The sequence below is a fragment of the Limanda limanda genome, chromosome 9, assembly GCF_963576545.1.
Source record: "Limanda limanda chromosome 9, fLimLim1.1, whole genome shotgun sequence".
Lineage (NCBI taxonomy): Eukaryota > Metazoa > Chordata > Actinopteri > Pleuronectiformes > Pleuronectidae > Limanda > Limanda limanda.
Window position 1 is genome coordinate 8,747,360 of NC_083644.1, and position 24,221 is coordinate 8,771,580.

The 24,221-nt window shown below is 45.1% G+C and overlaps 1 protein-coding gene across 1 annotated transcript; it reads right to left on the minus strand.

Annotated features, from left to right (window-relative positions):
* Positions 1-655: 655 nt before the first annotated feature.
* On the minus strand, positions 656-23,935 carry rfx2 (regulatory factor X, 2 (influences HLA class II expression)). Its single transcript, XM_061078420.1, has 18 exons — positions 23,763-23,935; positions 12,840-12,948; positions 12,173-12,262; positions 11,079-11,161; positions 10,657-10,927; positions 9,484-9,558; positions 8,209-8,390; positions 7,889-8,008; positions 7,639-7,760; positions 7,248-7,366; positions 3,208-3,320; positions 2,933-3,084; positions 2,282-2,379; positions 2,022-2,171; positions 1,684-1,892; positions 1,409-1,562; positions 1,276-1,318; positions 656-938 (listed from the first exon to the last, which is right to left on the minus strand). The coding sequence occupies exons 2-18, from the start codon at positions 12,945-12,947 to the stop codon at positions 817-819; spliced, it is 2,211 nt and encodes a 736-aa protein (XP_060934403.1). The 5' UTR covers position 12,948; positions 23,763-23,935; the 3' UTR covers positions 656-816.
* Positions 23,936-24,221: the final 286 nt, after the last annotated feature.

Consider the following 24,221-nt stretch of genomic DNA (forward strand, 5'->3'; position numbering starts at 1 on the left):
AATACTTGCCTCGTGTCATCTGAGCCCAACGGAGCACAGCATAGAAATCTATTGAGGTAAACAAACTATCAGTGTACACAGCCCAGGTGATAGACCGGTCCCTGCCTGACGGACTGAGCTGGTGGGATGGACTGAAGGAAAAAGGTCCTTTGGGTCGTTCGGTTGCATGTTCGTGATTCGATTCTCTCTTTTTCTTCCGTGTTTGCCGCGAGCTGCAGCCGAGGCAACGAGGAGCCGACACCCGCCCGGTGTGAGAGGTGCTTCGAATGTCTGAGGTTTCGGAGACGATACATTCATACTGCGGTAGAGGCACAGCTGAGGGACAGATGGACAGCATCTGCAGTGGTGGTGGTTTTCAAAGTTGGCGATCTAAGGCACTCAAATGACACTATGGCACAGCTAGTTTGAAATTTGAGAGAGAGGAAAATAAAAAGAGTCACATAAACACCACACACCAGCACTCGAAGATACACATCCAATAGAAAGGTACTGCACAAAGTCGTTCACAGTTGCAACAACAAAAAACTAAACAAAAAAAAGAGGAAACAGAATCCGACCTGTGTTAAACGCCCCCGTGAGGAAAGAAAAGACGAGAGCTTCCTGGGACAAAGATCACCAACTTTACAAACTAGTGAGAAGAGGGGGGGGGGACTGACATTGCTACTCTCTATGTACACTGCACACACCGGCTGCAGAGGGATGAGTTGTGCTCGGCTTAAAAAAGCCACTTGTGTCCCATAAGGCCCCGGCAGGGTCACCTCTTGGAGCCGGGGGGGGGGGGGGGCTGGTCCTCGTGGCTTCCTGTCCGGACTGGACTCACATCTCCTGCAGAGGGTGGCTCATGTCGATCCTCTCTCTCTTTACAGCCGGCTCAGTGGGTTCTCTGGAGGTGTCGGCGTCGCTGCCCAGGTCACTCATCTCGTCAGAGAAGGAGGCGTCTAGAGGCAGAGAGGGGGAGGGGTGTTACAGGAGAACTCATTGGCCAAGGTGAAACCAGATAACGTTCGGCAGGAACTGAAGAGCATATGTGCAGCTGAGTTTAAAGCTACAAAACCTTTCTCCACAATATTTAAGTCTGTAAAAAGTCTGGTTGTGTGTGAAAGAGAAACTCTGATTAATCTATAAAACTTATTCTGAGGGACAGACTAACACTGGTCATCTCATCTGACCTGTGACGATGCTAACTTTGTTTTTATAATGTGGTAAAGAGTCGTAGATGTTGTGTAGAAGTGTAAACACTAACATAAAAACAAGCAGTGTGAAAAGGTAGCTTACCTTTCTCCAGGAGTGAAGGCATCATGGAGGTCAGGTCACTGAACTGTAATCAGAGAGATGATGAGTCAACAAAACCATTTTCAAGGTCTTTTTCCTTTCGGTGTTTTGAGCAGCCTCAAAGTTCCTCTCTCACCTCGCCCATGACAGCGATGGGAGTTTCTCCGGTGGCCTGAGCCACTCGATGCTCCACCAGGTAGAACATGTACTCGTCGTACAGGAGACGGATCAGGTGGAAGGAGCCGAAGCTGGCCGCACTCCGCAGAGTGAGGTCTCTGATCACCATGGAGCTACGGGACGGACAGAGAGAGAGAGACACAGATGAGACGTAGGATCTCCTGTCGTTTAGCGCTTTCTTAAAAATCTGAGCATTGGAGGAAACTGAAGATTGTGATCCAGTGTGTGTGTTACCTGTAGAAAGACCATTTGAGCAGGAACTGCCGAGCGGCCTTGGGGAAGCTGGGGCTGCCCTGGTGCGGCTTCAGCACCTGAGAGACCACGTTGTCCAGCCAGGTCGCCCACTGGTCCAGGGAGCTCTGCTGCTGCAGGGTGACTTTGAAGTCCTGCTCCAGACGCTGCACCACGCTCTCGTCACACTGACACACCCACGACGCCTGCTCCTATTGGACCCAACAGAACACCAGCGCACACGTTCAGCGACAGAGAACAACACAAAGTGAGAGTGTCGACAAACACGTGACAGTTGGACATGAAGATTTGACCGGAGGTGAAGGGACGGAGAAGTTTACCTGGACGTTCGCGAAGTCCACCCTGTTGAGGTCGGACAGCATCTGGTTGATCTGGGAGGTGTTCTGCAGGACGGCCCGGGCGGCCTGGGCCAAGTGGTTCAGACTGGTGTAACGTCTCAGAGTCTGAGCGAAGGCACTGACCACGGCCACCTGAGGAGCAGAGGGTGAAGATAAGAGATAGATTTAAAAGTCTGAAATCATTTGATATCTATTTCAGTTGAACACAATCTAACAGACAGAGGATCAGCTGCTTTCGTTACCTTGGTGCGGATGATCTCCTGAGGGAAGCTGGTCATGGCGTTGGTCAGCCAGCCCTCCAGACTCTTGGCGAAGTTACGAATGGCCTGAGTGAGAGTGCCTGAAGAAGCAAAACGCTCTGGGTCAGAATCTGAATTTACTGCAGCGCCACAAAAATTGAAGAAAAAGTCAAATTCAAAAGCTTTCTCTGTCACAGAATAAACATTGAAATCTCTTGAACCCAAAGGTCGACGGAATGAGGAAGATACAAGGACAATCTGATTCTGCTGTTTCTGTGTTACTTCATTAGTTTGTATTTCTTTGAGTGAGATCATTCCAGCTCACACACGTGAAGTTGATGGTTTTAAAAAGAGCTGAGAAGTCAAAAAATCTATTGATCGATCTGCAGGAAGTAGTTTTGATAATTGACAAAAAATAGCCTAAATCAACAAGTTGTTTTCTCAGTCTTCTGTGATATGAAGGTTTTTGGAGTTGGGACTAATTGTAGGATAAAACTTAAGCTCTGGGAAACTGTGCTGAACACTTTTCTCTACTTCCTGATATTTAAGAGAACAAATAATCAAATAAGAAGCTGGCTGATACTAACAAGGATCGGCTGAAAATGTAGAGTCTGTATTTCATGGTTTCTTAACTAAATAAAAAGCAGCTCTTACTGGGAACAGGACGCAGGACGTCAGGGATCAGGATCTCCACGAGAGCCTGGTACAGGATGTGATCACAGCTTCTCATCCATAGTCTGATGGGTTCATATTTACACAGAGACACCAGCTTGTCTCTGGGGATCACACCTTCCGGGTCCTCGTCACTACACACAACAACCAGACAAGCTGTGAATCAAACAATTCATCCAAACTCAGCAGGAAGGTGAGTGTGTGGCAGCAGAGAATCTGGGTGAATTTGTTCCAAGCGAATCCTTTTCTGCTCTGACCTGTTGGCGATGCTTGTGTTTCCGTCACTAGATGGCGCTGTTGAATACCAAAAGGTCTGCCAGAGCTTCTCTATGTAGTGGAACTGGAGGTTCATCACCACGTCCAGAGTAGCCTGCAGGGGGGAGGGAGGGAGGGAACGAGGGGGGAGGGCGGTGAGGAGGAGGAGGAGGGGGGGACAAAACATACAGAGTTACACCATGGCAACCAGACACACAACAAAGTTTCTGCAGGCAGCCTCTCGCTCGCTGGGCCCTCCTGGTTAGACAATGAGCCAGCTTAAACCCAGCTCCCCACACATTAATCATCAGGAGGTTCCTGAACACCACGGATCGGCTTCGGCTGCAACTTGATCTGCACAAGTTGGTTTCACTCTTCTTTTTGTTTTTTAAAGGAAACTCGATTGTCTTTATAAAGCGGATTAGTCTTGTAGGTCTACTCATGCATGTGCCTCATTTTAGCGGCGAGGTGCTGACCAGATCTCACCCACGTGACTTCCTCTTTCCTGTTCATATGTATGAGGCCCTTTGAAAAGCAGAGTACACTGCGAGAGCACAAAGGAAGCGGTGGCGAGCCAGTGTTTTTATACAATTACACAGTTAGGGCTTTAATTGTTGGAGAAAGAGTCGCCACCTGTTTCTTAAAAAAAGTACGAGCAGATAAATCCTCAAACTTGACGCGCAGATATGAAAGGAAAACACCAGAAAGCAGCGCTGCAGAAGTTAGTGAGTTCTCCTCCAGAGGAGCCGGACTCCTCGTGACGCAGAGGTCAAACTCATTGTGTTTGCCGCCTCAGTTTATCTCCAGACTGAGAGTTAGTGTTAGAATGAGAACATGATTTACACTGTGGCCGGAGAGTCTCCTCTCTCTCTCTCTCTCTCTCTCTCTCTCTCTCTCTCTCTCTCTCTCTCTCTCTCTCTCTCTCTCTCTCTCTCTCTCTCTCTCTCTCTCTCTCTCTCTCTCTCTCTCTCTCTCTCTCTCTCTCTCTCTCTCTCTCTCTCTCTCTCTCTCTCTCTCTCTCTCTCTCTCTCTCTCTCTCTCTCTCTCTCTCTCTCTCTCTCTCTCTCTCTCTCTCTCTCTCTCTCTCTCTCTCTCTCTCTCTCTCTCTCTGGCAGGACGTGCACTTGCCGCTGGATCCTGTTACAACAGCAGTGTAGGCTTCAATCACATGATATGTTTTTTTGCTTCCTCTCCAGCTGTCGCCATGGCAACCTTGTTTACGGTTGCCCCCAGCAACAGGTCAAACACAGAACTCCAAAACAAAAAGGAGAATTCCCCATACCCTCTAAACAAGAGCGTTTTACCCCCACAGTTTTTCATCGTGCAGGAAAAACAGCGTGCCTTTCAAAAAAAAAAAGAAAAGAAAGAAAGAAAGAAAGATTGAAAGAAAGAAAGAAAGTGTGGGGGAGAAATAACACGTGTTCACTTGCACCATCATCTGCAGACAAGCGCCTGCAGCAGAGATACCCAGATCTTGACGGGCAAATCCAGTTTGATTTATCACTTTCATACTTTGATGAAACACTTAATTATTTGTGCTTAAACAATAACTTAACTGTGCAGCCGATTAAATATTCCACTGTTGATATGACCTCAATAAATACAAATCTATTCACAGCCTCAATCAAAAGAAACTCTTAAAACTAGATGAAAGTAAAGAAAGAGAGAAATCATTTCTGTGCCTGCAGATTCGAGCGCCCTGGATGAAAGTGCTGGCTAACGTGTTAACAGGTCAGCGCCGGCTCCGGGAAACAGGCTCCAAAAAAAGTGAGATGCATAATCATTAAACACGCGGAGGCAACGGGAGCTGTGAGAGTGACAGAAATACGCCGGCAGACAAAGCCAGGAGCCCATGTGCCTGTCCGCAGACAAGGCAACACAAAGGCCCGAGGGGAGGCCACCACAAAGACCCCAAGATGTCCGCCCAGCGCGCTGAAAGGTTAATTGGCATGTCTTGAAAGCAGCACGGAGATGAAAAGACGGCTGGAACAAAGGGAGCGTGGTGAGGCTGGACAAGAGGAGGGCAGGGATAATATGATAAAGCCGGAGCTTCACCGCCACCACCACCACCACCTCATAGCCCCCCCACCTGCCTGTAAAACCCCCCAAAATGTAATCTATGGAATTGCGTTATGTAATAATTCTCTTTAGATCTTTCTTCATACGTGCAGGTCTTCTTTGGCTGTTGACTGCAGTTTGTTTTCACTGTCTCACCTGTTGCAGCTTGTGTATTTACCCTGAGGTGATATTCTATATTTTTCCTATTGTGAAGAAATCCCACACAACCAGGGAGGTGTTGATTTATTGCTCGATACTTTTTTCTTTTTTACTTTTCTGAAACCTGTCAAGTCTTTAAAAAGTGGTTCACACATATGAGGTTGGAACAGCTAGTTACCTGCACTGAGGAGGTTATTCTGTGTCTGTCTGTGAGTTAGCACGGTGACTCACCATCTACTGGACGGATTAACACGACACCTGGTGAAAGGTTCAGGGAGAGATCTAGGAATTTTCATTTTTTTCCCCAGAAAAATTACTTTTTTACTCTCAGCAGCATATTAGTGGACATTTGTTGCTTCAGTGAGGATTTATGTGGCAGCAGGACGGTGTATGTGGGATTGACTCATAATAAACTGCACTGCCAATGATCACGGTGATGGAGAAACACGTCTGCCAGAGTAATGGTGTGGTTCACTGACAGGCTTTATTATGGTTTTTTGGGAGATTTATGACACAGATGAATAAACTTTAATAGGCTTTGGATACACCAAAAATACTTATTCATCGTATAAATACGCTGTTGGCTTAGTTATTTTTCATGGGATTTGTTGACAACAATCAAACTATAAAAAGATGAATCTCTGTCTTTCTTTTTTTAATTTTAATTTGTTCCACCACCGACGGACGGACTTCAAACTTGGCGGGTGTGTTGCTGATGAACAGTTGTCGAGACAATGGTCACACACACACACACAGAGAGGTTCCTTCATTCACTTATAAACCGTAAACGGCGCTCGCTGTTGCCATGGTAACCATGTTTAAGACACAACCCTCTGATGATGTCACTGAAGGTCAGGCTCCAGCTTGACGGGCGCTGGTGATATAAAACTTCGGACCATTTTGACTCATTTAACTCGAAGCTAGTGACTCACTGTGGGAAAGATTTCCATCAGCAGGTCAAGCGTTCAATGTGAGATAATTAAGAGTTTATCTCAAAGCACAATTCATTATCAGAGCCATTCGAAATGAATTAGTGCAGAAATAGCATTGTTCATTGTTCCCATTTCCCTATTTCCACTCACTTCAAGCCACAGACAGTTATGATTTAAACCATCATTATAACATACAGTCAAAATCTAAGTCAAAATGTGAGTTATATTTTTGTAACTCTAGTTTATTTTGCTCACTTACACTTACTGAACTTAAATACTCCTCCAGTAAATAGTCACATATCATTGTGACTTCAACTGGAAGAATCGTCACAGAGCCACAGCAGACAGTGACGTGAAGAGAATATAAAGACAAAAAAATATATATTCTATATTTTCTGGTTATATGTTTATATATCAGGGGGCCATTAACCATAAATAGGAAACTTACACCACACAATTGCCATATTGTATATTTCAGAGTTCTAGTCTTCTTCAGTTTACCTCCAACCAGGAGATTCGGTCTTTATTGCCTGTCAGTCTCCCTGTCAGCAGAAACTACTGAAATCATTTTCATGAGATTGTGTGGAAGGGTGGGTCGTGACCCGAGGAAGAACCCATCAAATCTTTGGAGCAGATGCCAAAATAGAGCATAATTGGGAGGCACTTCTAGTTCTCCCTGTCATGCAGGTAATGTCTATCAGTCAGCAGTGGGTTCTTGCATCAGAGACATGCAGCCATGTTTTCTTTATCTCCACCATTGACTCTGAGTGGCTGAACAGGACCAACAGGAAGACGGGATGAGGTCTGTTTGCACATTTGAATGTGAGAACCTACGAAACTACTAAATCTAAATAGTGGTTTAAACAGAAGAGTAGCACTGTGCTATCACTCACCTCACAGTGGTCTCTGTAGAGCGTCTGCAGCTTCTTGATATCATTCAAGTTCATGCGCTCAGGCAGAGGCTGGGTGCCCAAGTCGGGGGTGGGAAACGGAGGCAAGGTGTGGGATGTATCTGCATAAACCCGAAGAATTCAGACAGGTGTCACTCACTCATACAGACGTGTGTGTTTACACACAACACACTCAAATATACACAAAAAACAAACACAGGCTAATCTACATAGAAACCATAGAAAAGTTGTATAAAAAGATCTTATTGTATGTAAACATTGTTTACTGAAGAAAAATATCTAATGCTATAGAATGAAAATCAGACTTTTAAAAGCAGTTGTGTCATCCTGGAATCGTAGTAGTGGCAGCAGCAAACCAGCTCTTGTCCCTTACCTATGTACTGCTGGTGATGTTGGCTCTGAGCAGCCACCGACTGCTCTGGAGTGCTGCTACAATTCTGAGAGCTCCCACACAGGCTGTCAGACATCCCATCCACCTTCTGCAGGGGTTTGAACCTGAGGAGAGAGGAGAGAGCAGGACATGCACATAAGTTAGCTGAGTTCTGAAGGAGAGAGAAAGCAGGAATATGGAAAGTAGGACTGAGAAAGGTAAACATGTCAGATGGCAGGGAGAGAGCTCTGACCTCTGTTTCTGGTGGACAGGCTGCTGCCTCATGGCCATGTACTGGGTGTCCTCCTGCAGCCGGTTGAGTGGTGAGTCTGGCTTCACCCTGATGCCATAGTAATGATACTTAGAGTTGCCTCTGGCCGAGGAGAGAGTGAGAGAAAAAAACAGAAACAGTGAGGAGAAGTCTTGCCCTCAGTGTAATCACTATCATTATCCTCTTCCATCAGCAGGTCTCCGATGCCTATAAGCATCATCATACTCATCACATCTATAATGGTAACTTGATTACTATTATCAGCCTCTTCAATATTGGCAACAGGGTCTTCCTGTTTGTACCTGGTGCCGAGGCGGCGGGTCCTCAGGCCCATGAAGACCGAGCGGATGAGTTTGCCGAAGGAGGCCGCGTTGACCGGATCCAGTTTCTGTTCCTGACAGTGCCGCAGGTAGTGGTTGTACAGGGAGCACCGGGGCAGACTGACTCCCTCCGCTGTCTCATAGTTGTCCAGGAGCCACTGCAGCTAAAAATACACAGAGGAAGCAACGGTCGCACCATCAGTGAGCCAAACAGACAAACTCTGTGAAAGTGCCCTGGGTGTTATTGGAAGGGAGCAGTGCATCTTATCATCAATTCAAAAGGCAGATCGCACACAAACACACAAATAACATAACGTATTTTAGAAAGTGAAACACCAGATATCATTACACTCCTGCTAAGCTCAGGCTCGACTGAAGCAGTGAGCGAGCGTAAGGAACGGCTGATTGAGTGAGCACTCAAACATCTGGAGATCTATTTACTCTATCAAACAATCCTCCAAGACAGTCAGTTACTGAGGAGAACACAGTCGTAGCTCTGTCTGTCACAGCCTAATCAAAACAATTTACATGAAGAGCTCATTTAGCCAATTTACAAATCAATTTCAAAGCAAATACTGTTCAAATGATGTTGACATTGCGAGGTGATGGCTGAGGTTAGGAGCTGGAAGTTAAGGAAAGCATCTAAACCACACATGTGCCCCATGTGAGTGAAGGCTGAAGGATAGAAAAACTATTAGAATCAAATTTGAATGTCATTAGACTTGAGTGACGGCCTCCCAGGAGAAAAGTTAAGCCCCATTCACACAGACACACGTTCTTCCCGATCATCTCCATTCATTTGAAAAGCAGAAGTGTGCTGATGTGTCATCGTCTTCCGGGGAAACATTAACTGATTGTAAGCAAGCATGCATGCAAGCTCATTCCCCTTCTTTTTTCACTGTCTCACGGCTACATGACACCAATGCAGCGCCCTCTGTTTAAACGTAGGCCAGCAAGCTTACACTGTAAAAAGTATATGCAGACATGCATGTATTGGTGTATTTAAGCGTGAAAATAACACAATTCAATCAGCTATCCAAAGATACAAGGGGCATTCCTAAGGAAAACAAATGCAAGTTCAGCTCTTTTGTGTCAGTGAGACAGTGCAGAGGAAGTAAAGCTAGCAGTGGGTTACTGTGTTCAGCTGAGCAGAGCGGGAGAAGAACACACAGCCTTCAGGTTCAGCCTCCGATGTCTTTTTCTCTTTTTATCATTTTCTCTCATATCCTTCTCAAAGAAAGTTCCTTGTTGACTTACATGGCTGTTGAGCAGGCTGCTTTTGTGACTCGCAATTCCTTCAGACTTTTGGAGGTTTTCAATCGCCATTTCAAGCTAAAGAAAGAAGAAGCATGCAAAAAAATAGTGGATAAAGAAGGGAGAGGAGGCAAAAGAGTGAGAGGGACAGAAAAGGAGAAGGGGACAGAAATAAGCAGGGTATATGGAGGAGAAAAAAAACATAACAAAAGGAAATAAGACTGTTAGCGAGCAGCCAGATCTCTGCATTTCCATTAAAAATCAGTCAGTGTTGCAGCCAAATCCATTATTGGCTGACAAAAGCATGCAAATCAAGGGTCTTATAGGGTTAAGCTGCTCAGTGAAGGGTTGCAGTCAGACACTCTAATGTATGCAAATAGGAACCACAAACAGGGGCACAGGTCACGTCAAGCTCAGAGACAATAGGTCAACAATGCCCCTACAAGTGAAACAGTGTCACAATGAGAAATACACTGGCATATTATTTCTGTCTTTGGACATCAAAAAAAAATGATGGAGTCCAACTGGTGCCAAGCAAAGTGAATGACAAAACCAGGGACGTTCTGTTGAGCTGCAGAAGGAAAATCAAGTTAAAAAGAAAAGATATGTGCTATTGCAGCCAAACTGGAGACACAGAAGAAAAGGGGAAAAGAAGCAGGCGGCATTCCAAGCCTTAAGAAGGCTCCAGAGGGCTCTTGGCCAAATGGTAATGAGCCCCAGGGGTTGCTTTGTTTTGCAGGGCGCTCAAGTGCCTGTGAAAACCTCTGAAACAAGGCAGTGCTGAATTATTTAAGCCAGCGTCCTGATTCTACAAGCTCTCTGCCCTGTGCTGCTCTGCTCTCTGTGTGCTACTGCAGAGCCAGGAGGCCCCGACTCAGGTTGCCGTAAACCCAGCGTCTCTCTCTCTCTCTCTCTCTCTCTGCCTTTCAGGATTGGACTGGGAGCCTGCCCAGTCTGGACAAAGCCTCGGCAATGGTGACAGTTAGCACCAGCATGCATCTGATGACATCATACAGTATGGTGGTGAGGATCTCCACTAGTTGAGGGAACAAAACTATCAGTTTAATCATTCTGTGTTTGTTGGCTGTGAACCTCTGACGTGCAAGGGTTTTTGGTCATTGATGTTTTTCTAGTGTAAAAAATGCTTCTGAGTTCCACTGGGTGAGTGTTACTCACCATAGCTGAGGAGGAGCGTGACGAGTGGGAAATGTGGTTGCGGCTTCCCTCCATGCTTCCTCCATGGATCAGGTAGGTGCTGCCACTGGAGATGATGTGGCTGCTGCCCACGTCCATGGCGATGCCCACCATGCCGTGAGAGGGGACCCCACTGCTGGCGGAGGAGACCACCGTGGTGACGTGAGCTCCGCCGGCCTGCGAATCAAAGTAGGTTCCCCCGCTGCTCTGCCCGTAGAGCTGGGCGTCGGGGTTGTAGGAGTAGGCCGTTCGGCTAGGGAGAGGATGGTGGTGATTAACATGCAGCGATGACTAAATATTATGCAAAGTGCTGTGTAACAATTTAATATGAATTGAAATTCCAAAATTTGTTTACTGGCTCATGTCAGGTTGCATGTTGTTTCATGCATCATTTCATCACTTACATGGTTCCATTGGTGTAAACAGTGTCTCCACTTTCTCCTACATATTGAACCTGGGACGGGTAAACATGCTGCACCTGCTGCACCTTCAGAGAAACAACAAGAGTATTAAAGAGGCGGCGCTCACAGGTAACAGACATGAGAATAACGAGATATATCACTTTAATTGACTGTTGGAACACTGTAAAGTTAAATATATTGTGTATGTGTGTATATGAAGTATCACCACTATGTATTTAGACCTACCCAGGCATTTGGTGTAGTTTTTCTGAACCATATTAGTACATATCAAACACTTTACATTGACAGCAGATCAACTTGTACTGAATTGAATGAGAGATATGAGGTTTGATCAAATACAAGTTTGATCTGACAAACATCACAACTGGAAATGGAAGATATAGTGAGGGGGGAAATGGAAAAAGCAGGCAATGCACTGTCCATCTGCTATTTGCTGATCATGTGGTTTTATACAGAAAATAAGACTCACACCTAAGACCAGCTAATAGTAGACAGTAGTTTTCACCATAAGTTGTTAGACATCACACAGATTTTGTCCTGGGATTTGGTTCAAGCCCCCAGGAACATTGCAGGGCTTCACAGCAAGGTCCCATTATACCCCGAGACTCAGAGAAGACTTTCTGACATACACATCATCATAAAAAGACATGATATGTATTATTATGTTATTCATGTATGCAAGCAGTGGGCCAGGCTCAGCCAGAGAAAAGACAAACAGTGAGGGGGCAGAGCAAGCAGGAGAAGCGTTTCACATCTGGATGAGCAGATGTGCAGCCATGTTTAGGATTTTTATCACACGTTTGAGACAAACATGGTTTTGTTACTGTTTAGTTTGTTTACAATATAACCAACGCGACACAAAGAGATGATCAAATATTTGGAAGTGACACAACTATAACCTGGTGGCTATACACAGGGTAGAATTTAGTTTTATTTCATGTCACTGAAATTCATTTGATCATCTTTCACTTTATTGGTCACGAAAGTCAAAATAATGTTTGTTTTTTTATCGTATAAAATCAAGGGATGCACAGATACGTTCACAGCACTGTATATGTATGTACAGTACTGTGTACCTGCTGAGTGACCTGTTGAACCCTGGGTACTGAAAGCTGCTGTACTTGTCCTCCCTTCTGAGCTGAGCCTGTGGCTTGAACCAGCACCCTCTGTGTGGATACAAGACATAGCTCAATTACATAGGTATGTATGTACAATCACACACACGTCACTGTAAACATGAAGTCAACACAACATCCACAAACATGTCAACAAACGCTCCCCCTAAAGACGTGTTTGGGTGCTGAGAGATTAATGATTTTTACGGCATAAATAAATGGAAGCTAATACGTCTAACTACAACACTCAGTGTCAGACTGTGTTTAATGTGGTTTATTAACAATTTTGAATAGACCTCGAACCAACTGATGGCAAAGTAGAGGCAGCTTTATTTTTGATAAGTAACTTATTGAAACGACCATTTAAAAATGTTTTATTCATTGCAGGAGGTGAATTAAACATTAAGCCACAAGTGTATCCATGAGAGATTCTGTTGTCAAGATATTATCGCAATTAATTGATAATTTCAGGCACCACAGGAAAAGCACTAACACAGCAAGCAGGTCCTGGTTTGGTTTCCAAAATAACTATTCTTTTAAACATAACATTTGGGGGGGGGGAAATACAATGGAACAGTTTTGTCATCTCAGACTTCCCCCATCCGTTCTGTGAGAGGTGGTGTCCTACCTGCTGTGAGGCCGGGACAGGCTGTACCACAGGAGCCTGGGCTGAGGACGACGTGCGCAGCGCTGCCACGCTGGTCGTGGAGTCGGACCCTCCCTCGGAGCTCTGCATGCTGGGTAGCAAGGGAGACAGACAGAAAGAAATTTATACCAGACTGAAGAAATACTCTTAAAAGGTAACAATTAGAACTAAAAGGAAAGAATAAGGGACTTTAAGGCCTATTCACGTGGACAGCCATAAAAAAAGTAAATGTGCTTCCACCTCACCCCTTCTTTCTTGGAGTCTCTAGAGCATTCATTAGGCCCCAGGGGGTCTCTGGCTTTGCCAAGTCAAGCTGAGTCACCAAAGCTCGGAGCCCAGGAGGCTGCCCACCTTCGGCCTTAATCAATGGCTAAATAAGCAGCACAACAGTATTACACAGGCTCTCTGTGCCGCTGACAGAACGGACCCAAGGTTACAAAGTTACAGTACAGGAGTTCAAGTTACCAACAGGACTCAAGTGCTTCCTGGGGACCTAACCCACTGCTGCCACTGGTCTGTCCACTGGGTGACAATGTGCACAGCATAGCAAAGGGAGCTAAAAATGGAGTAACACAAAGGCTCTCTTTAAAAGAAAAAAAAAAAGGACAGAGGGGGAATGAGCGGGAGTAAGGCCGGGACACGAGAAGAATAGAGCAAGGGGGAGTAAGCAGATAAAAAACAACTTGTCCACTCTCTCAAAAAAGAAAAAAAAACGAGGGGAGAGGAAGATGAAAATGGCAGTGGGGCTCCGGCCTCTGCCAGGGGCCTGTTGATATCCAGCGTTTGTTTCTAACCAGAGCCATTCTCCGAGGGCTCCAATAATCCAGCTGATATGAGGAAATTCCTCAATGCTTTGTAAACGTTTGTCGGTTGCCATGGTGAGGAATCCATGACGACCACCCCCAACTCAACCCCCGTCCTCCCGCCCCCCCCCCCACCCCCCTCTTCACTCCTCGACCCTCCACCCCCCACCCTCTTTATGAAGCTCTTGCGCAGGAACTTTCGAGTGCGACCGCAAAGAGGAGAGGGGGAGGAGGATTGGAATAAGGGAGAGGGAGATACAGCACGGTTGGGGGGGGTGGGCCGGATTGATGAGCAGTCTTTGGTTTCAGGCAGAAACGCACGGAGCAGCGGTCTGAGAAGTCAGTCTGCAGACTGGAGCGGTGATCACTGGGAACATTCACTGCGTGACACAACCTGCTCGAGACACACTTCATTAGGCCAGTCATAACACACAACATGCACTACGCTGTTATTATATTTTAGTGGAGGAGACCTGCGAGCGGCACTCAGTGATCTGCAGACTAACTGCAACAGGTGCAGCTACACATAGTCTGACCCAAACTTCCTGATGGTGCTGCACGATTAAACCGATTAGAAACGAGATTTTTCTCATTCTCACATAAATATTTTTCCACATTGGCATGATCCAGGAGATCCACTGCCTCAACCCACTGCTCCCAAAGGCTCTTCTATAGCAAGCAATAAATTAAACTTGGACAGAGGGGGATGTTAATGTGACCAAATCTGATATGTGACCGACAGAACAGCAGAAAAAAACTGCTTTAAAAAGGAACAAAAACAAGGGCAAAATGAGTCAGAATCCAGGGAACTTTGCTGGTGATGGCAGAGAAGAGGAAATAAATTCAACTAAACCACAGTTCCAACCAAAATGTCATGCTCACACAAAGCTAGGAGTCACATCCACTTTTGTAGAACATTTTCACAGTACGATCATATAGGATTCAACACTTAATTATACACTTAAAATGTTGCCACTAAATACAACATAATGAAAGTATCACAGACTCACAAAATCCACAAAATCCCTAATATTCAAAACTCAAATGTTCCCAAAGGCAATAGGAAACTGTGAGCGCTCAATTTATTTAGTTTCGTTTTTCCGGATGCATCGCACGAGTACTTGTTGACTCTCGGGAGCAGTCTGGCAACTTTCACTCTTCATCTCTGAATCAAACCTTAATTATAGAATCAGTCTTCCCATTTCAGCTCTCTACGGTGAGATGATCTAAACACAAAATACAGAGAAATACAAACCCGGCCGTGAAAAGAACCAAAGAGAACACTTGTGATCTGAAAGGAATGAAACGCTTCAGACCTCGAGCAGACTGACCTTGGTGAAAGATACTCTACCTGAATCTTTTCATACCCAACATGCAAACATAAAAGATGAGTTTAAATGTCAACTGTGTGAAGTTTATGATATCAGCAGCAGTTTTCGGGCAAATCCAGAGTTTGGAGGAACTACTGGGAGCTTAAATAATAATCAGAGACCTTTGACGGGAAAATAACAACGGATCTGGGTGTGCCTAGGCTGGCATTTTCCATGAACAGTGATTTTGCCACAGGCAGAAACTACTCAGCCTGCATCACTGTGAGGTGTGGAGGAGGCCTATGATGAAATCCTGATATTTGTCAATCTTCAAACACACGCACACAATGGTGTAACGAGCGACTCCCTGAGCAGCCCTCTGTGCCCATCTGCTGTGTATTCTTTCAGGGCACAATTAGCACTAATATGTTAAAGCTCTCATATTCTATTACAAATTTTTTTCACGTGTCTTTCTTGTATGTTATATTTGTGCCAAAAGTCTAATATCAGAAGGACATTAGCAAGGACCGTGCCATTTAAAAGCTGCTGCAATCATCAAGCATATTTGTAAAGCAAGGAATTTGTTCCAGGGGTGTCAGATGAGCTATAAATACACTCGCAAGATTTCCATCATTTGTCTTTGGACTTGTCATTTCCACCAGAGGAAGTGACACTGGCCTGAGGTCTTCTCTGTGGCCATTAAACAGTGGGTGGCATGGCACGATGCAGAGGGATCAAGAAGCAGAGCCCTGACCTTCACGTTTTCATCCATTAAAGTTCAATTATGGCACTGGCTCTAGCACTGGGTGAAGTGTGTCAAATCATCGCACTGGAAGCAGAGATCGAGGGCGACTGCAGGCAGAGAGGAGGCTGTCTGCTTACACGGTCAAGGAAGGTTAAAAGACGCAGAAATTCCGAACCAGCGGCTCTGAAAAACACAAAAGGTAAGACCACAGCAGGAGACACGACACTCTGCGGCTGCTGCAAAACAAGCTGCTCCAGATGGGCTGCTGTTCAGCGCCAAACCTTTCTGCCTTGAACCCAGAGACCACTTCATACGTGAAAGTCCCTTTCCATGTCAGGTCGGAGCCTGGTTTCATTCAGACAGATCCCAGATGAGCTCTTAACAACATTACAAAAACAGTCCCTCCTTCCAAGAGAGTTACCTGAGTTTTAAAAGCTACACAGAAACAAGAAAAGACACTTTTAAAAGAAACCTCAAAGCCGTAGAAAGTGTCATTAATGCTACAGTCTTTAATGTTAATAGTGCGGACGAGATTTAAACATCTGTCACTGACAGCTCTAACTTAAACACGGCTCAATCAGAGAAAAACACATACAGATGTTCAATTAAAAGCAGGAGCCCACAGTCTTGGCTCGTGTTTGCACTGGCCCACATTGTTTGCAGAGCAACAACGGTTGCTAGTGGCAACACCGTCCACTCCCGTTTCCAGGAGCCTGTTGCTAGGCAACCAACAGAATACTTCCCAAACCAAACAATGCCATCCCCCACCTGATCCCTCTATCTCACGCTAAGTAGAAACTTACAACAATAAATACTATGTAAGCTATTAATTTCAGACACCAGGAGACATGGAGGCAGAGTTATTCCTGTGCTGCAGTTATAGAAAAATGCACAGACTTTACACTGGTTATAACCTAAAGGGACAGGATGAAGTGCTCTGTTTTTGCAACTACTTGGTGGTCAACAGAGGGAGGAATGTTTAAGTCATCAGGGTGACAACAATCTATTCTTCAGGGCTGCTTTATACTCATGCCACCCAAACACAACACTTTCCAACCCAAGCAGAGTCTTTCCAAAGTTTCCTCGGCAGATACGATGGTGAAAGAGCTTGAAGAGAACACTTTATCAAGTCACTGGAGGTTTTTTAATACTATGCAGTTTTCCTGTGACACCTTCTATATGTCCACCGACTAAAGCAACAGGTCCATGATGAGGCTTTAAAATGTGTTACCTAATTTGAGAATTAATTCAGTCCATTATAGTTTGACACAATAATAATTAATTGCCGTTTGGGGTTTAGAAAAAAACCACTTGCTTTTCTTTGATTTCATTTAAAGAACCTATAAGATCACAGCGGCAACACGCGCTCACACAAAGAGTGGATTAAGATATGATGAGAGATTTCCACAACAGAGGCTGTTCTTCCAGCCTGTCTCATTAATTCATGGCTAATCCAATCAAAGCAGCTCTTGGGGTCTGCAGATGGCAGAGTAAGAGAGAGAGAAGGGGGGGGGGGGGGGAGAAATTGGAGGCACCGACCACCATCTCTGATCCAAGAACACCCCCCCCCACAGCTCACCTCCCCACCTCTGGTCATCAGCACAACCTGTCCACTCCGTCACCATGTGCACTGCAGGCCTGACAGCCTCAGAGAGAAAGATCAAACCGTTGCCATGGAGATTGTGTGTTCGCCCGTTGCTCTGCACTCACAACTTCCTCCCCCCCCCCCACCCAATGTCCTACCTCTTCTAACCCTTTCCAGATTTCCACTAGCCCTCCTCCCAACCCTCATCCATCCTCAACATTTAACATCTAAAGAGATGAAGGATGAGGGTCTGAAACTGCACATGTTGAGAAGTTAAAGTGGAAAACACAGAGAGGACAAACGGGAGAACTGGAGGAGGCGGTCAGAACTGGGAAGGTAATCAGTCTGTACTCATACATGTGGGCGTCTCTCTGCCGTGAGTATTTATCTAATGTGATTCAAGGCTGCCGAACTACTGATGACATAAAGGAGAACCTTCACTCCAGTCACCTGCCTGCTTAAGGACACGTGGAGATGCAGTCCTTACATAGCCTCTGTATTATTTCCCATCATACTATTAATGTGTGTAACATTACGATTGTGCAGTAATCATGTCTGCACAGCATGTGGAGCATATAAAATAGATCTGAAGCACACAATATGGGCCCCTATTAAAACTATTACATCACCAAACTCACTTACAAAACCAAAAACTATCCACAGAGCAGCGTGATGCTTTATTATTCTATTAATGATAATAATAAAGTTTATACTTCAGTCATTACAAAGTATTTTTTAATAAATTACTCAGTAAAACAAATATTTACAAATAGCAGGACAAAGAATCATTTGCCAAAACAAAATATTATCCTTAAGACTCTAAGAAGAGTCATGTGATATAAATGTGGTTTGAAGAGTGACTGAAACATTCAATGAAACCTGTCCACAGTTTATGTATCAGACAAAGTAAAACTTAAATCGTGAACTGCTTGCTCGAGGTAAAGTTGCTGCCTCCTCACAGCATGAAAGTATTAAATCAAAATGAATCATTAAGACTGACAACTTGGAGCAGTTATGTACAGTATCCTGATGCTCCAGTCAAGCCCAGACCTGCATCCTTTTCTGTGGAATCACACCCGCAAAAGAAAACTCACACAATTGTTATATATATATATATATATATATATATATATATATATATATATCTGCCTTTGCTCTCTCTCTTCAACAGGTGTGTTTCCAGCCTGTGGAGTTTTATTTCCCAGGAGCCAGATTCTGCGAGGACGACCTCAGAGGCCGAGAACGAGCTGCCCAGATCTTGACCGATGAATCTGAGATAAGCGCCGTGTTGCCCTGGAGGAGTCTGCCTTCTTGGTAGGTGTTCATTCCACACAGATACGACACTGAAATTCATCATCACACTGTACAGTAGGTTTACTCACTTGACACAAACAAACGAGTCATCGGTTAATGCTTTAAATCTTACGACAGACCCAGGTGTCTGATGTTGGTGTGATGAACACTGCACCACAATGAACACTTGCCTGATCTCTGATTTAAGTACGTAATGTCTCTTACACACACAACCTGTGCAAGACATCTAACATACGTTCAATCTGCCATTGACAATAAATATAAAGTATATTGTGTTTTTGAGACTCTGGAGGGACTATATATCTCCTCTGGCCTCAGAACACCCCAGGATACTGCAGGAGGGGCAGGAGAAGGTTGCTGGGGAAACATCAGGACTCCCTTGCGTTAACCCACAATCATGGATAAATGGAACTTGCTGACTACAGCTTTCACATATCAGTGTCATTATAAACAGTTGTTTTAACACTAAGAAATGTACATGCATAGGTAATACACAATTAACAAAGCACATTACAGTCAATATTTATGTTCAGGAATCCTTTTAGTCTACATCTTCTAGTGCATTGAGAAACTGAGCGGTGTCTGATCCAATTTGCAGACAAACCTCCATCATGGCTCACCAGTTTAACATGTGGGTTGGGTGCTGGACCAGTGAGTCCTGTGTAAAAACATTACCAAGGCAGGGTCTGGATTTTACATCATCTTGTCTGTAGCCAGCAGTCAGATCCAAGGATGTACTTTTAGTATTATAAACGATGTCTTACATAATCTAAGATTATACAGTCATTGCAGAGCATTAACCATCTAATTACCTGAGAATCTAAGGCCCTGGTATTAACATTTGTCTCTAGAGCTGATCAGTTCAACCCTGGCATTAGAATGCGTCTCCATGTGTGTCACGATTGATCACCTGTGATCAGATCTCACTTCCCTGCTCTATGCAAATGATTTCTGTTGCAAAATAACAAATTATGTTGTTATAGCCAGTCCGATGCGTTAGTTGTCAATGTGTGTGGGTGGCAATCAGTGTTTAACTTAAGGCAGTGGCCATAAATAAATCAATGTATGGAAAACATGTGTCAAAAATATTTCCCCTTCATTATGAAACTGAAGCAGGTCAGAGGATGTCAGCTGAGTAGGTGGCCATCCTGGGCCACATTGACTGGACCACCGCGGAATGTGGCCACATGCGTCTCAGACCACCTCAGATTACACTCCGAGGGTCCGGACCTCAAATGGGTCCTCCATATGTTTTGGGTGCGTTCACACCTGCACCAGCAAGCGCTGATAGGATCGCTCAAGATGGACGTCAATACCCGGTCAGAGGAGGAGGCGGTCTCCACTCCCCAGGCTACGGTTTACAACATTGATCAGTCACTAATGGCTGGCTGAACAATTCTGATACGAAAATAATTATTCATTACAAAGCTACTTTTAAATTACTTTGTCTTGTGTTCTGGTTATTACTTCGCAGCAGGTTTACACTGACAGATCTCTTCTTTTAATTCAAACAAACATCTCATAGCTATCTATTCAAGAGAAGGGAAATCTAAAGGAGAGGATTGGGGGGGGGGGGTCCTCTCTATCTCTACTATCTCTATCTCTACTATCTCTATCTTAAATAGTGAGGGAGGAGGGAGGGGGGTCTGACATTGTAATGCAAATGTCACTGCCTTGTCTGCTGTTTGTGGCAGGAAATTTAATTAGCAGTTGTGTAGCTATGATACAAACAGGTGGAATGCTAAGAATGCTCCCGATGACACACGCACAGACAGCACAGGCAGACAGAAAAACATTTCATTTCACCAGTTTCAACTTGTTGCCATCGTGCAAGGGCCAATCAGTGGCCACATTTTTTTGCTGTGGGACAAGATTTGTTTCTGTGTATCCTAGCAGCGTGAGCCTACAATGATTTCCAAAATGTTTGGAGCTGGAAGACTTGATGCGAGAGTCACGAGGACACTTAAACTGTTTTCCTTTCAGCGGATTCTTGCAAAACTATTACAGCGGGCCACTTAAGAAGAAAAGCTATTATCAAATAAATTAAATATGAAGATTGCGAAACTCGACACATTTCACATGTACAAATGGCACTATTAAATTCCACTTAACAAGCCCCACAAGGCGTTCTCTCAGTTCTGCTTTGCTCTGTGATTTCCTGACATGCTTTTGACTGGAGTTGGGGGATAACCCATTAAAATTGTGTTAATATCAGACAGTGACATTAGTACGAAAATACAAGCACAGCAGGAGGCATATGCAACTCTTTGAATTATGATCAACTGTAAACAGCATGGACAAAAGGTGATGGCAGTGACTGGGTCTATGTCTATATCTGTTGCCGGCCATTGGATTGAGCACTTCTCCCCGGGGCAGCAGTCGGCCTCATCAAGATAAGCTAAATACAGCATGAGCGAGCAAACACACATACGTGAGGCCATTCGCCGAGCACACTCTTGTATGCACACACACACACAGACACACACTCTCACCACATACACACAGGACATGTGACCAAAAGCTGTGTCAGATCACCCGCTGCCCAAGAGACCACTGCAGCTGTCCTATTGGTAGCTGAAATGTACCACACACACACTGGTCCATTTAACACTCAAAATGGCACACGCATACGAGTGGACACTATATACAAGCATGCAGACAGCTAGAGGAGGTTATGCTTCAGAAAGCAGCATATTCATCTGTTAATCACAGGCCAGTCTTTGCTGAAATGGACCAAAGTATCACCACAACCAGAGGCTGCAGGCCAGGCAAATAAAAAACCAGCCTGGTCACTGAAATTGTGGATACAGACACATAAAAAGTCACCTGAAGTGCTAAATAATAATTCAACCTCAATTTTTTTTAAACGGACGTTAAACCCCTAATCATTTTCTCTAGCATGCAAGCCAGAGAGAAATGTATTAATATCCCTCCAACCACCAGTTGCTTTGCACTGTAACTCTGCTTCTTCTCTGTGCACCTTTTCCTTTGTGACCTGCCTCACCCAAGCCAAAGCTTTGCACTCTTACCACAAAGAGGGAGATGAAAATAACCTGATTAAAAACACTGACTTTTAAAAAAGAATAACACTTTTGCCCCCCTGGCTCACTCCACCTCACTCCATCCCTTTTTCTTTCCATGACTTGGGCGTATTTGTATATCAAGTTGCCATGTAAACATAACAGTGTCATGCTCAAATTGGGGGGTGGGGTTGGTTGGGGGGGGTGGGGGGGTTACACACACAAGATTTTCGGCACGGTCATCTCTTTATTTTTTCTTTGTAGCTGCGGAGAGTTGTCCGACCAATCGCAGTCAAGTTTCTAGGTCTCTGACACTTCAAAGCAAGTCGGGTTTTCTGTCCAGGCACAAGGCCGCAGAGGAGTAAAAACCACGGGTGAAGTAAACATTCATGAACATTGACCTTTAACATATAATACCACCTAGATTTTTATTAATAACACCACATTAAGACCTACTTTTTGACCCTTTTTCACTTAAAGAGGAAATAGATATTGGGCTGCATCAATAACACAACAGCCTAAATGAATCATTTAAGCTCTGTTCCTTATGACGATGAATACTTTCAAATGTAAATACACATTTGAAAGTTTATACCTCAATTCATTAGTAGCGAGACGAGAGGGGGCGTTAATTAGAGAATTGTTTTCATGCTGTAGAGATTCTTCCTGATGCTTCAACAGCGAACATCTCAAATGACCGAGCACCTGACAGCTGTCTCCGGAAAGATACTTCATTAGAATGAATGCATCTCGGGAGGGGAGGGACCAAAAGAGCAAATAATCCCAGAAGGAGAAAAAGTGTGCAAAGAGATGAAGATCAGCCAAATCAGCAATGTAAAACCAACGAGCGGGAACCTAAAATCATTTACTTTCTCTTGGTTTCTCACTATAGATGTGGCGTAGATTGATAAGAGCATTACACTCTGCAGAGGTGAGAGTGAAGAACCCCTCAGGTACAGCATCAGTTCCACTTGGGAGGAGCTAAACGACTTGTGATGGAAGAACACTAATGAATTCCCTGTGCTTTGTGTGACGTGCAGCCCTGTGTGTGTTCCCTGTGTGTGTTATCTGATTCCTGCTTTCACAGCTCGTCTGAACACAGCACTTTAAACACTTCATCTCTCATCCAAGCAGAAGTATAAAAGAACCCTCACAGCACCACCTAGCTGCAGCACAACAAGTTATTAAAGTTGTTGTTTTTTAATATTAAAGAACTTCTCCACTTTGCAAAGTGATTAAAACACAGACAGTCCACGTTATGAAATGGGATTATGAGAGGTGAGTTGAGTTTTGACAGATCAACACACTCCTGGGAGAGAGAGAGAGGCGTCGGGTTTGATAACGTTGGTGTCGCAACGCAAGTTCACAGGTTCGATTTCGGGCTGTGCAACATTTTTCCAAACTCCTTTTTACTCCTTTTAACGGACAATGTGTAGAAGTGTAAAACCACCACAACCGAGCGGAAAGTGAAGTTGTCCTCCCGGGGATCAACCCTGCCTGGAGCGGGTGTTTGTTGCCGTGTTGGAGCCTCACAACCACCGCTGCTAACACCAGCTAGCCTCCGTGTACCACCTGCTCCAGTGTGCGGTTCCCCGGGACAGAGACGACCAAACGGGGAAGTTTGTCCGGTTACACACCGACAACAACACCGGGCTGACGCTAACCACAACAACAACAACAACACCACCACCAACAAACTCCACGAACCGAACTCTCGCCCGGTCTCTTACGGGAGTTCCCGGTTAGCATTAGCCGTAGCTAGCTCGTTAGCTTTCGAGCGTCCACCTCCGCTGCTGGGACCGAGCCGGAGGTGAGTCCCCCGGTCTCGACGCCTGGCAACCCGGGTACCGAGAGCAGGGAAAGGGACGTGGTTACGGAGCAAAAAGTGAAGCAAAAAAAAAAAGGCAAAGCGGCAGAAGTGAAACAGATCATCAGCCGGAGCAGGTGAATTAATGGAAGAGCGGAGCGGTGTTAACTTGGGGCGGACGTTACAAACAAGGGGGGAAAGTTGTGTTGTAGTGGAAGAGCCGCGACTGTTAGCTCCCGGGGCTCTCTCTCTCCCTCTCTCTCTCTCTCCCTCCCCCCGCGGAGGACTGAGACCAACCGGCGGTGCAAAGAGAATATTCACCTTGGTGTTGAGAGGAACTTCCGCTCGGCTCGGTGTCCTCCACTCGCCCGGTGCCGTCCGTCCAGATGCTGCTGCCGCTGTTTGATGAGTGTTGCTCCCGTTGGCAAGTAACTGTCTCCAGGGCTACAGTCACTATGGCGCGGCGGGGTCTCAAGGCAACTGTTGCTACCCTCCGATGGCGACGTCAGGGCCCTCGCTACCAAGGGGGAGGGGCCGAGGGAGCCGCCGGCGCCCCGCCCACTTCCGCCCAGCTGTGGGGCCGGATCTGAACCACCAGGAGGCACTCTTAGCCATGAAGTGGTGGGAAAGGATTTCATTTGCTTATAGTATTCTTTTTATAAATAAATATTTAATTTTGAAGTTTCGTATTTATATATTTATATAGTTGCACAAACACTAATACAAACCTGCTTGGAAATAAAACCCGATTTTGATTCTCATTACTATGTTATTATTTGG

Bases quoted from the DNA above. Each gene is read 5' to 3' on its own strand.
- rfx2 (XM_061078420.1), bottom strand. From the start codon at position 12,947: ATGCAGAGCTCCGAGGGAGGGTCCGACTCCACGACCAGCGTGGCAGCG. The intron at 11,162-12,172 runs GTACACAGTACT...GTTTCTCTGAAG, and splicing joins TTCAACAGGTCACTCAGCAG to GTGCAGCAGGTGCAGCATGT. The intron at 9,559-10,656 runs GTGAGTAACACT...TTCTTTCTTTAG, and splicing joins CACGCTCCTCCTCAGCTATG to CTTGAAATGGCGATTGAAAA.